Genomic DNA, 13,171 nt, shown 5'->3' with positions numbered 1-13,171 from the left:
TTGTTCTCGCCCCCAGCCCCCCACCATAATCAAGGGGGCTAACTATCTCCAAGCCGGAGAAAACTAAAGGCATATGCTAAGGGCCTTTCCGCACAATCAGCTTTTTTTGCTGAATAAATGAGCATTTGTTACCAAATTTGATGCACACAGTCCTCCTCCAAGGTTGCATTTTTTGTTGTGGGCATATCACATTTTCCCAGCATTTAATCTGCAGTATTACCAGGGGGTGGGGTGGTGAAATGGGGTTGTGCAAGAGTCAGCTGTTAGGCATTCTGTGCTATTATTAGTGACGCAATTCCCTCCAGCACCAGCACCACCGCTCTGGCACACATCGTTTTGTAAACGTCTATTTATTTTAGAAAAATCTAATTCCTCCTGGTAGTTGTCCACTCTTTCATTATTCAATGCAAAACATGCCCTCAAGCCTACAAGCTGCTTTCCCTGGGCCATTTTTTGACATTTAAATTGTTGGTTTTAAATTATCTATATTGTTGTTTTTATTATATTTCAAACAGGTCCCTATGGGTCTTGGGTCCTTATGCACCTCACAGTTTGCAAACAAGAGTTTGTAGCAAACCAGAATTTATTTATTTGTTTGTTAAAAATAAAATACTATAATACTAGTTTTATTCTCAATAGTCATATGCATTTAAAGTTTTAAACATTCTTTTCCTGGTGAAAGTAGATTTCCTTTTTCCACTTATTACGGCCTCTTGAAGGAAAAGAAAATTATCCTTGAAAAAGGATTTAAAAATTCAAAATACCTTGGGCCATTTATAAAAGCATAAAACTGATCTTCTGCGTTTTTTAATCTTTTCCTGTGTTTTTGTCCTCCATCGCACACACATGCAGCAAGACAAGGCAATGCAGTTCTTCCATCTACTATATTGGAATGAGATATCCTACTTATTTGCATTGGGACCTGGGGAGCTATCACCTACTTCATAAAATGCAATTGAATCGTGCTTCATTTGATTGTGTGGAAAGGCCTTTAGTGCTGATGTCAGCAGGAGAGATTCAATGCTCAATCATCTTCTTCCCTGCTCTGGGCATTTGCCACTTAGAGCAAGAGTTCCCAGCCGCTGCACATTTTGTGGATGCTGCAATGTCCACAGAGAGGCAAAAGACTGAGGCAGAGGTACCTGAGACTGAGATGCTTTTCTAGGCAGGAGGTTTTCTATTAAGGTGTGCTTACACCACCCAGTTCTTTTCTAAGATGAGTACAGAGGAGCACTCCTTCCTTGCTCCTCTTCTCTTCTGAACCCTCTGCAGTGCTGTTTGCAACTGCAAAAAGAAGCAGGTTTTATTTATTTTTGCTTGTCAAGCAAGCTTTTTAGCTTGCTGTAAAGCAGCAAGCTGGAGTACTGAAAACGATTAGATTTATTTATTTATCTTTATTAAATTTCTATATCGCCATTCATCCGAGGATCACAGGGCAGTTTACAATATAAAATCACAAAAATACATACCATAGTAACAAACAGTAAACCGCCACCCCCACCCACCCCATTTAAAAGGCCGTAGATTGTTTAATTTGCCAAAGGCCTGGGAGAAGAGTCTTTGCCTGGAACCCAAAGATACATAGCAAAGGTGCTAGGCAATCCTCCCTGGAGAGAGCATTCCACAAGTAGGGAGCCACCACAGAAAAGGCCCTTTCTTGTATTTCTGCCCTCTGGACCTCTTGCAGAGGATGAACACAAAGAAGGGCTTCAGATTATGATCGCAGGGCCTGGGGCGGCTTGTATGCAGAGAGATGTTCCTTAAGGTGTTGTGATCCTGAGCCCCTCAAGGCTTTATAGGTCAAAACCATCATACTGAATTGGGCCTGCAAACTAACCGGCAGCCAGTGCAGTCAGGCCAGGATTTGCATTATATGCTTAAACTATTTTGCCCCTGAGCAACCTGGCCGCTGAATTCTACACCCGCTGAAGTTCCCGAACTGTCTTCAAAGGTAGACCCACATAAAACATACTGCAGTAATCTAGCCTAGAGGTTACCAGAGCATAGACGACAGTAGTTAGGCTACCCCTGTCCAAATAAGAGCACAGATGGGCCACCAGCCGAAGTTGATAGACGACACTCCACGCCACTGAGGCTGCCTGAGCCTCAAGCAACAGCCATGGCTCCAGAAGTACCCCCAAGGTATAACTTTATCAAGAGCAGGCAATTTTCCAGCCGGCTGGTCTAGGGAACCACTCGCTAACAGTGCCTCAGTCTGCAGCTAAGTAGATCTGTAGATAGCAGATCCCAAGATCTGCTACAGAGCTTCATGGGGAGCAAATCCAATATTGCTTGCAGTGAATATTTCCTTGTGGAAAATTGCAGGGAGTGTTCTATTAAGGAAGAACTGTCACACCTACTGGTGGAGCAGCATTCAGTGACTCCACCAAGGATGTGGTACAACAGTGGCAACTTTCCCCAGGACATATCCCGGGAGAAATAATTGGTGCCAACGCACCCTTAAAATGGCTGCGCTTTACTGTGATTTGCTACAAGGCCTTGTGCTTTGGGTGGGTGTGGGGAGGGCAGGGGAGCTGATAAAAGATGCAGCCTAGAGCAATTTGTCAGGGCTGTGAAAATGTCCCCATCTCGCTTGAACATTGACTTTGCAACCAGCCCCCATCTGAGTGCCACAGAGCTGGGTCTGCCCAGCTGCTGGCACGGGGCACAAAGCCGCACACAGCACAACTCAGGCAGGCGTCTCCTGGCTGGGCTGGGCCTCCTGTGGGCTTGCTAACGTGGCTGCTGCTGCTGCGCTGATGCTGTCTGCAGTGGCGTTGATTTCTTTTTTCCCTTTTCTTTTTTAAATCTTGTTTACTTTTGCAGGTCTTGACTCAGGAAAACTTAGCAACAGTTGTGACAGGCGTTATGGTTCCAGCAGGGGCAGTTACTCAACCTCTTCTTATCCCCATCAGTATTGCAGGTCAAGTGGCAAGTCAGCAGGGGCTGGCTGTGTGGACATTTCCTGCAGCAACGGTTGCTGCCCTCCCAGGACTGACGGCTGCCTCTACTACTGGGGGAATTTTCAAATCACCTATAGCCAATTTGCAAGGTAACAACAGCTTCTTAGAGGGTCTCTCCTTGTGACAGTGACCATTCAGTGCTTGTTCAGAACCAGAAGCCCCCTTGCTCTGAGGAGGCCCAGAAATACTTTGCATTCTTCAGGGAACGCAGTATTGCTTTAAGAGTAAACAGAAGGTGGAGGAGCAGGGGGTTAATTTAAAAGAACACAATGTGGAAGGGGGGTAGTTTAAAAAGAGCCATTGGCAATATTTCCATTTCCATTATCTTAGAAGGAAGGGCGTGAAGCATGTTTTGCAGCAGGGGCAACCAAAGTCATGCCCTTCCAGATGTCATTTGACTACAGCTCCCATCATCCTCTCCCATTAGCTATACTGGTAGGGGCTGATGGGAGCTGTAGTCTATGGGCTAGTGCTTTTTTTACTGTATATTAGTGACCATTGCTCTGATCCACACTCTGGAGCATGCCATTGATGAGTTCATCTGCTAGTTTTAATGAGCAAACTAGATAACATTTTCATATCTGTTACCTCTTCTGAAATGAATGAGGGATCCCCTGGAAGCTGAGGGCCTCCATCAAAGTGGCCCCTGGCCAGGTACGCAGCAAATTCAGTAGCAGTCCGTGAGCATGTTCAGTAGATTACAGTGCAGTGTGTCTAGTCAGTTTCAGAGCAGCTGATTCCATGCTTGTCTCCCAACCCCAACCCCCCAATGTCATTTAAGAGAGGCTGTTGTTACAGTCAGTGGTTTTGTCTATTTATTTAACCAATTTACAGACTGCTTCATAGCTTAAAGCCATCAAAATGGGCAGAATGAAAAGAAATGATCAAACCTGTAATTCTAGCACACAGGGGGCCACCAAAATTATACATTTGGAAAGTTGATTAATTGATATTTGATTTGGTATTGTGATTTGATATGGATAAAATGAGGCTTATTTTGGTTTCTTGTAATTGAAAGCTAATAAAAATTATTATTTTTAAAAAGCCATCCGAATGGCGTACAAGGTAAAAACTGGATAAAACACACAAACACGGGTACTAAAAACAATACAACTGTTTTAGAAAATTATAAGATCAATAACGCAATTTATTCTGAAAGCCTTCTTAAACAAAAACCTCTCCAGTGAGCACCTAAACATCATGATGCTGGATCCCTGTCTCACTTTGGCTGGTAATTGATTCCAGAGAGCTGAAGCTGCAACACTAAAACCTCTGGGCACATGGTGCTCTCAGCAGTGCCCCATCTGATGAGTGCAATTGCCTGCACAGATAAACGGCCAAGGTGGTCTTTTAGATACCCTGGTCCCAAGTTGTATGTATGAGAATAACAATTAATGAGGAGAGGGTACCAAGGCAGGGACGCTTAATGAGGAAAATATGGTCAAGGCAATATTACTTCTGCAGGCACATCTTATCACCGATGGGCCGTTCACACAGGAGCCTGTGATCTGAAGCCTCTTGGTGGCTGTAGAAGCTATCGATTGTGACAGCTGCTATAGCAGCTGTGGAGCTTCCAGAAAGCCCTGGCTTTATCTTGCAGTAGGGGAGAGCAAGGAAGATTCAGTGATACAGATTTCTGTGTAACACACAAACTTTCATATTCTCAATTTGGATATGATAAAAGATGCTACCTCATCTTTTATCTCAATCCTGTGCAGCTGCAGCAGCAACAGTCTGGATATAAAACACCTGCTCTTTCCTTTAGCTTTACGGCTTGCCTGCCTGCTTTACAGCACAATCCTATACGTGCGTACTCAAAAGTAAGCCCCACTGTGTTCAATGGGACTTACTTCCAGGTAAGTGTGTATAGGATCGCGGCCTTAGATGTAGAGGTGTAACTTCACGGATTGAACCAACCAGCAATGTGACCGTTTGGATTTACAGGGCAGGAGAAAGAATGGCAAAGCATAGCGGCAATATTGAGTGTTCTTGTCTTGCTCCCACAGCTGCCGCAGTGCTGAACACGGCAATACAAGCCCCTTTGCAGCCAGCCCAGCCTCTCCAGGCGCAGCAAACAGTCCAGCCGCGGCCACCAGCCCAAACACAGACTGTGTTCCAGCCTCAGGCTCAGCCAGCCATTTTGCCGCAGCCGGCCGCAGCATCCACACCACCTGTCGCCAAGCCCTTGGAAACGCCAACCCAGATCACAGTTCAGCCAGCAGGATTTGCCTTTAACCCTGGAATAGTAAGGAGCTGGAAGCATCGCGGAAGAGCTAGCTCAGAAGATTGGGGATGGGGGCAGGAGGGACAAGTTGTCAGTGGGTCCACATATCCTTCTGATCTCCCCTGAGGTCTGCAAGGAGCGGGGAGAGGTCAAGTGTAGTTTGGCGCTAAGGCTACCTGTCTTCTGATGTTTACAGAGAGGAAGTTCTTTCATTATATGCTTCCGTTATAAATGTGAGCAGCAACTTTTGGGGGGGTTCCTTTACATACTGAACAAATACCATGGGATTGTATCTAATGGTTTTTTATATTATGATTCTATGTTGTGAACCACCCTGAGATCTACGGGTATAGGGTGGTATGCAGTCAATCAATCAATCAATCAATCAATCAATCAATAAAGGCTTTGTGTTAGCACAAAACACTCTTGTGCAAGTTGCGGCAGCATCCACAGTTGCTTCTGGGTCTTGGGGGAACCACTGGAGCAGTGTGAGATGTAGCACAGAGGGCTTCAGTGGAGGAGGGTGGGGGTTGGTGAAAACTGGTTGCACTACTGTGCCGGGACAGGCACTTTCCACTAGTGCAGGGGTCAGCAACCTAAGGCCCATGGGCCGGAAGCGGCTTGCGGAGGTCCTTTGACCGGCCCACAAGCCGCCACCGAACCGAGCTGCCCGCTCACGCACTGTGCTTAACCAGCGCAGGGACTTGCTTCCGTGGTGCCGGAAATCACATCAACACAGATGCCAGAAAATCGCATCTGCGCACGTGCAGACGCTGAAAATTGTGGGTGCACACACACACGACCCGACCCACGGAGAGATCTCCATGGGACCGATCCGGCCCAGGCAAGATAAACCTTGCCGACCCCTGCACTAGCACAAAGCCATCCTTGGAATCAACCCATGAATCCATGTTGATAATAAAGACTGACCCACCTAGACCAGCGTCCTGGTCTCACAGTGGCCAGCCAGCTGCCTGTCAGCATCTCTGACATAAACTGCCCATCACAACCCGTCTTTGGTCTTAATTCAGAGTGGGTGACTTAATGCATGACTAGCTGCTTCAGCACCCAGAAAACATCTTTGCCCTTGAACAAAGCACATTGGAAATAGTGGTGCAGCAACACTTTAAAGTTGTTTTGTGCTTTCAGTGCGGTAGTACTACTAATGCTACTAATGGATAGGGCAGCTACTCTGGTCAGCCAGCAGGCTAGAGGCTGATTGCAATACAAACAGACTTCTTCATGAATGCGCAGTGTTCTTGATAAGGGCTTCATAATAATGGATTGTTTAGACTGGGGCATCACATGCACAATACTGAAAAAGGAGGGGAGGCAGCTGAGGCAGAGAGATAAGTCTCACTGTTAATGAGAATGCAGAGTAATTCAATCCTTGACTTCTGTTTTCTCCTGCAGATCAGTGCGGCTTCTCTGGGAGCCCAAACTCAGCTCCTCAGCTCCCTGGCTGCTACACCAGTAATTGCAAACACCATTCCTAGTGTGCAAGGGATAACTGGACAAATCCTGACCAATGCTCAGGGACAAGTAAGTGCCATTTGACTCCAGAACCCAATCAAAGCCACAGGAGACCTGCACCTCTTGCACTACTAAGCGGCACAGGAATGGGTGTTAAGTGACCTCCTATTTAAAGAAAATACGGCGTTTTCTTAAATGTTTTATTTGTTTGTGTAACTTTTAGTTTCACTATTCTTTGATCAAGGCAGCTTACAAGCAGTGAAAAACTGGCAGAAGTGAAAAGGCTGCTGGGGTGGAGTTTTAATTGTTGGTATTCTCTGCTTTTTTGGGGGGTGGCACTGTGGTCTAAACCACTGAGCCTCTTGGGTTCGCCGATCGGAAGGTCAGCAGTTCGAATCCCCACGACGGGGTGAGCTCCCATTGCTCGGTCCCAGCTCCTGCCAACCTATCAGTTCAAAAGCACGCCCCCTCCCAAAGTGCAAGTAGATAAATAGGTACCGCTCTGGCAAGAAGGTAAACAGCGTTTCCGTGCGCTGCTCTGGTTTCGCCAGAAGTGGCTTAGTCATGCTGGCCACATGACCCGGAAAAACTGTCTGCGGACAAACGCCAGCTCGTTCGCGAGTGGACTTAACTGTCAGGGGTCCTTTACCTTTACCTTTTTATTCTCTGTTTTAAACCACGCTGAACTATTTTTGGCTGTTAACACACATTTAAAGCATCACAATAAGGGGGGAAATATGATGTGTAAATATGCACAAGTTTGACTCAGCCCATGAGTAGTTGAAAGTCTCCCTATTCTACAAACTCTTCCTCCCCCCTTTTGTTTCTTATAGCACTGTCACTTTTGTCCTGCCGTCCTCCAACCCTGCAAAGGTGAGGGGGAGAGATTTGAGAACCTTTGCACTGCATCCCTGATGCATCTTTCCTTCTCCTCTCTTCCAGGTCATTGGGACTCTTCCGTGGGTGGTGAACCCAGCTGGAATTGCCACAGCCAATGCCGCCCCTGCTACACTGCCGGCACAGAACCTACAGCTGCAGGCAGTGACGCCGCAGCTGCTTTTGAATGCCCAAGGCCAGGTCATTGCCACCTTGGCTAGCAGCACCATCCAGACAGCGACAGCGGCAGCTGTTAGAAAACCTAGCACGCCAGAAACTCCAGCAAAGAGTGAGGTGAGCTTCAGCTAGCAAGGACAGCTGATTCTTAGGGGAAACCACTGGGCGGACTCTGCAGCAGAAGGATAGCAAGCCGGCATGCATGGGGCACCCATATAAAGGCGGGAGGAAATGAACACATCAGACCGGATCCTAAAAACCACTTACAGGAGTTTAAAAGCCTTTCAGGAGGTTGGAGGACCTTCCTGAGTGAAGCGGGTTATGGTGTGGATAATTAAATAATGACGCTTGAGATTCTGGTGACCTGTACCCTTGTGGGCTTGGCGGTTGAAATGTATGAAACGACTCCATTGTAAAGTGTCATCTGAGGCAGTACAAATATCAGGGCACTACGAATAAATGTTTGTGTCAATCTGTGATGACTCATATGTACACGTCAGTCAATGGTGTAAGCCATCACTGGGTGTTGCAGTTATTCATTGATGCAACGTGTGAGCATGAGCCAGGTTCACATAACCTCATCCTGAGCGAGGGTGAAGACAGACATGTCATTTTTTTAGAACCAGTGGGTCACTTTAGCAACACCCTCACTGCATTCAAACTGAGTGCGCCTTTTCTTCGCAAGACCAAGCTCTGGAAAAACAGACTCTACTAGTTTTGTAGCTGAAGGCAGATGTGCATGGCACTGATTGGCTGCTGCCTGTGATGTCACTAAAAAGCACATATCCACCACCACCCCAAGGTCCCTTAACAGATTTTCAGTTTTAAAAATAATAAAAAAAAACCACACCGCTAGGACACAACAGTAAAAGAAAGATTGTAAGCCTGAGGGAAGGGACAAAGCTATTGGCTGAGTTGATGTTTCGATTTGCCTGACTGCTGTTTCAGTAGTGAGAAGATGCAGGGTTCATCCTGCAGGTCAGAGACTTGCTGTGACATATGTTTATATCACATCTGCTTTCATTCTAATTTGTATCAGAGGGGACAGGGCTCCCAGGTAGAGGAATATAGCTTTTTCTCAAGCAGTATGCATTGGGCAAAATTAGCAAACGACAGGCATATTAGTTTGCATGATTCCAATTGTGTGTTTGATCTTCCTTGAGTCACCAGGACTGAACACAGTCCTTGCTCATTACCGTATTTTTTGCTCTATAAGACGCACCAGACCACAAGACGCACCTAGTTTTTGGAGGAGGAAAACAAGAAAAAAAATATTCTGAATCTCAGAAGCCAGAACAGCAAGAGGGATCGCTGCGCAGTGAAAGCAGCAATCCCTCTTGCTGTTCTGGCTTCTGGGATAGCTGCGCAGCCTGCATTCGCTCCAGAAGACGCACACACATTTCCCCTTACTTTTTAGGAGGGAAAAAGTGAGTCTTATAGAGCAAAAAATATGGTAGGTTTGTTCATCAAGCCATGCCCCACAGTTCATGAAAACCCCCAGTCTCTGATAAAAAAACAAAAACCACTTTCTTAACGTCACTCTCTTTTGCTGCCTTGCCAGGTCCAGCCAATTCAACCCGCCCCAACTCTGCCACAGCCAACCATAGTCATTGCAAGCCCACCCCCTGCATCCAAGCTAGCTTCTGCTCCTGTCCCCATCACCTGCTCAGAGACTCCGACTGTCAGCCAGCTGGTTTCCAGTAAGCATCTCTGCGATCCCTTTGGCTTTGGAGGCAGGTGGAGGGGTGGCTGGTAATGGGAAGTGGTTCACGGTCCAGCCTTACGGCCTGCTGCGGTGGGTGCGCAAGCCGCAGTTTCCTCTGGAAATTAGGAAGTGCCCGATTTGTGTGGCGAGAAAGCATTGCAGCCCACGAGGCTGAAGCTAGGCCAGTCTGCGTCTGGTCAGTGTCCATCTGGGGACCACAGGGATGTTGCCTTGGGTTCCACGATGCAAGAAAGGTGGGATAGGAATGTAATAAAAATTAAGACACCTGCACAACTCTCTTAGCCTGAAGAAGAGGCTGCTTAGCCTGAAGAGGTTGCTGCCCTTCTCAGGCTCTTCTCCTGGGTTCCTGCTTTGTGATGTAAGGTGTCCAAGTGTGTGTGTTCCACTCCTCCGCCAACTGCAGTGGACAGCATTTGTTGTGTGCTTGGCTGCAGGAGCCGCAACTGCATAGGGTTAGGATTTCCCCAGGTACCGTGACAGGGGCATAAATTGCATCTCCTTACTGGTCCTTTTTTCTTTTCTACTTCTTCACTCCCTTTAGAGCCTCAGCCTCCAAACAGCGGAAGCGACGAAGACGGGATCAACCTGGAGGAGATTAGAGAGTTTGCCAAGAACTTCAAGATCCGACGCCTATCTCTGGGTCTAACGCAGACGCAGGTGGGGCAGGCGTTGACTGCTACCGAAGGACCCGCGTACAGCCAGTCGGCTATATGCAGGTGAGATGGGTGTTGCCGTTCCCCAGGGCTCCTTCATCCATTACATCTCCACTGAGTCTGTGTGGTTGCCGCACAGTCATGGGATCCAGTATTGGGCATTTGAAATAAATGGTGTACCTGCCTATTTCCCAGTCCCTTTGAATACACCCTTAAAATATAACAGTGGGATCTCAAGGTAATCTGCTTGCAACCCATCAAATAATGGCCAGTCATCAGATGGCCGTGTGTTTTGCATTCACCCCAGGAACACTGAGAATGCTGAATCATCCTTTGTTTCCAGCCTCATTGGCTTCCCCCAGCCTGAAAAGTACAGTGGTACCTTGGTTCTCAAACTTAATCCGTTCTGGAAGTCCTTTCCAAAACCAAAGCGTTCCAAAACCAAGGCGCGCTTTCCCATAGAAACTAATGCAAAATGGATTGATCCGTTCCAGACTTTTGAAAACAACCCCTAAAACAGCAGTTAACATGAATGTTACTATCTAACGAGACCATTGATCCATAAAATGAAAGCAGTAAACAATGTACTACAGTCACACACACAATCAATCAATCAATCAGCAGCTGATCTGGGTTCCACACAGTCACAAAAACAAAACAAAAAAGCCGCAAAAACAAAAATGCAAAATAAATAGCAAAAACAGACAGACCTCAGCGTAACACTCAAAATGGAAGCTGAGCACACTCAGCTTCCGGAAAAACTTCACACACTTACTTCCGGGTTTGCAGTGTTTGGGTTCCAAGTTGTTTAAGTACCAAGGCATTTGAGAACCAAGGTACCACTGTATTTGAAAGTATTTAAGAAAATATATATAGAGAGAAAGAGTTTTCATTTATACGTTATTTATACTGGTTTATTGAATATTTACAGATAAATTGCAAACAGATAAAATCATTAGCAGGATTATTGTAGTAACCTGCAGTTTCATAAGAGTATATATTTAAAGTAGATGAGCAAATTAAATTAATTTGGATATGCAGAAGATATTAAAAAAATTAAGGAACTGCAGAAAGAGGGGAAAGGAAGTCTAACTTTGAAAAGTTAAATTGATTGTAAAACTAATGAAATGTATAAACCTGAAAAGTATTTAAGAATATTTTAAAGGATTTGGGGAGTTGAAAGGTTAAAATTAATAAAGAAATGTTAAAAAGTCCTTAAAATGAGTTTTATAAGCCTGTAGGTAACTGCCAAGGATGCCGCAGTGGGGGTTGCTGCAAGGCTCCCTTAAAACTGATGTACGATGCTGGCTCCTGGGGGTTGAGGGGGCACATAAAAGAGCCTTACCCCTAATAAAAGAGAAACCAAGAAACCAAACAGTCCCAGTCAAACCACTAAAAAAAGCCTGTAGAATTCAGCTGAGCACACCCTACCTTGCCACCATCTTGATGGGAAGTCCCCGAATGGTACTGGCAACCTTGTCAGACCATCAGGTGACCATAACGTTCCCCCCTCCCCACTTTAACAAAATATTCCCATTTGGAGTTTTGCTCTGGGCTAAAGGGTTGGTGCCGCATAATGGAGGGGAAGAGCAGTACATAGCCAGGTACATAGGAAGCTGCCTTCTACAGAGTCAGACCATTTGGCCCACCAAACTCAGTACTGTCTACACGGACTGGCAGCAGCCCTGCAGGGTTTCAGGCAGGGGACATTCCCAGCCCTACTTTTGAGACGCCAGGGGGACTCAGGCCGGGACCTTTAGCATGGAAAGCGCATGTGCTGGGCCGTTCAGGTTTCCGTAGGAACTCTCAGTGCTCCTCAGTGGTCCTTTGCTGGCTTTCCAGGTTCGAAAAGTTGGACATCACTCCCAAGAGCGCCCAGAAGCTGAAGCCCGTGCTGGAGAAATGGCTGAGCGAGGCCGAGCTGCGGAACCAGGAGGGCCAGCAGAACCTGATGGAGTTTGTGGGCGGCGAGCCGTCCAAGAAGCGCAAGCGCCGCACGTCCTTCACGCCGCAGGCCATCGAGGCCCTCAACGCCTACTTTGAGAAGAACGCCCTGCCCACGGGCCAGGAGATCACGGAGATTGCCAAGGAGCTCAACTACGACCGGGAGGTGGTCCGGGTCTGGTTCTGCAACCGGCGACAGACTCTCAAAAACACCAGCAAACTCAACGTCTTCCAGATCCCTTGAAGGCCGGGGCTGGCTTCAGGCCTCTTGCGTACCCTGTACATTGCTGCTGTGAGCACTTTGTGGTGAATATTTCCCTGCACCTGCTGACCCTTTTGACAGTAAAGACTGGAGCGGAAGGAGTGAGATACGGGGTTTCCTCTGGTTTCAATGTGTCCCGGCCTTTCCCCACCCCTCACATGACCCAAATCGTGTAAATGTCAGCCGTGTCCTTCCTTCCTGAATGTTGTACTGGAGCTGTGAAGGGTTTTAGGAATACATACGCATTTAGCTTCTTTCTGTGTCAGACAAAACATTATCAGGGTTTTGGTTTTCTGAAGGACTTCCTGTGTTTTTTGTTTTTTTAAAAGATAGTGTTAGGGATGGCAGCAGAATAGCACCCACCAGAAATTCCTGTTTCATTTCAAGGAGAATGTGTGAAACCCTATTTCACTTCAACCTATTTTCATGGACACTTTTATCTCTTCATATCTGGTAACAGGCCCAGTTTAACAACATCTACGCAGAATAGTGGCATAATTTATATCTCCTTTTTCTTGTGAATATTATTATTATTATTATTATACAGAGCACTATTAAACTAAAAGACTTTTTATTCACTGAAGAAAAATATTATTATTATTATTAGTCCTCTTTAAGACCCCTAGGTCTGCTGCTGTTGTTGCTAACGTTGTTTTAAAAAGTGACAGTTTTGGCGATTGCAGACGTGATTTGCTGAACGGGTTCATATCAGCTCCTCCAAAGTCATGCTGGGAAGGGAGAGGGAGGCAGGGTTCAGGCACCTTTCTCCTGCCCTTGTGTTCTGTGGTGAAATATACTCAGAGTTGCAAAGTGATTTCATGCTCTTTATTCAGCTCATAGCGGTGAGGAGGAATGAATGAAAGTCCCCTCAAG

The 13,171-nt window shown here is 46.4% G+C and overlaps 1 protein-coding gene across 2 annotated transcripts in view; it reads left to right on the top strand.

The window, feature by feature from the left end:
• Window positions 1–12,887, top strand: part of POU6F1 (POU class 6 homeobox 1) — a 41,813-nt gene extending 28,926 nt beyond the window's left edge. For both annotated transcript variants that reach the window (XM_083599260.1, XM_083599261.1), the window contains exons 5-11: window positions 2,827–3,052; window positions 4,970–5,208; window positions 6,601–6,729; window positions 7,603–7,830; window positions 9,275–9,413; window positions 9,981–10,155; window positions 11,935–12,887. In XM_083599260.1, the coding sequence (XP_083455386.1) occupies window positions 2,827–3,052; window positions 4,970–5,208; window positions 6,601–6,729; window positions 7,603–7,830; window positions 9,275–9,413; window positions 9,981–10,155; window positions 11,935–12,280 (1,482 nt within the window). In that variant the 3' untranslated portion in view covers window positions 12,281–12,887. The remainder of the gene's footprint in view (window positions 1–2,826; window positions 3,053–4,969; window positions 5,209–6,600; window positions 6,730–7,602; window positions 7,831–9,274; window positions 9,414–9,980; window positions 10,156–11,934) is intronic.
• Window positions 12,888–13,171: the final 284 nt, after the last annotated feature.

The sequence above is a fragment of the Podarcis filfolensis genome, assembly GCF_964270895.1.
Source record: "Podarcis filfolensis genome assembly, chromosome: 2".
Taxonomy (NCBI): Eukaryota; Metazoa; Chordata; class Lepidosauria; order Squamata; family Lacertidae; genus Podarcis; species Podarcis filfolensis.
The sequence above is the reverse complement of the archived record's forward strand: the minus strand, read 5'-3'. Positions and strand labels throughout refer to the sequence as shown.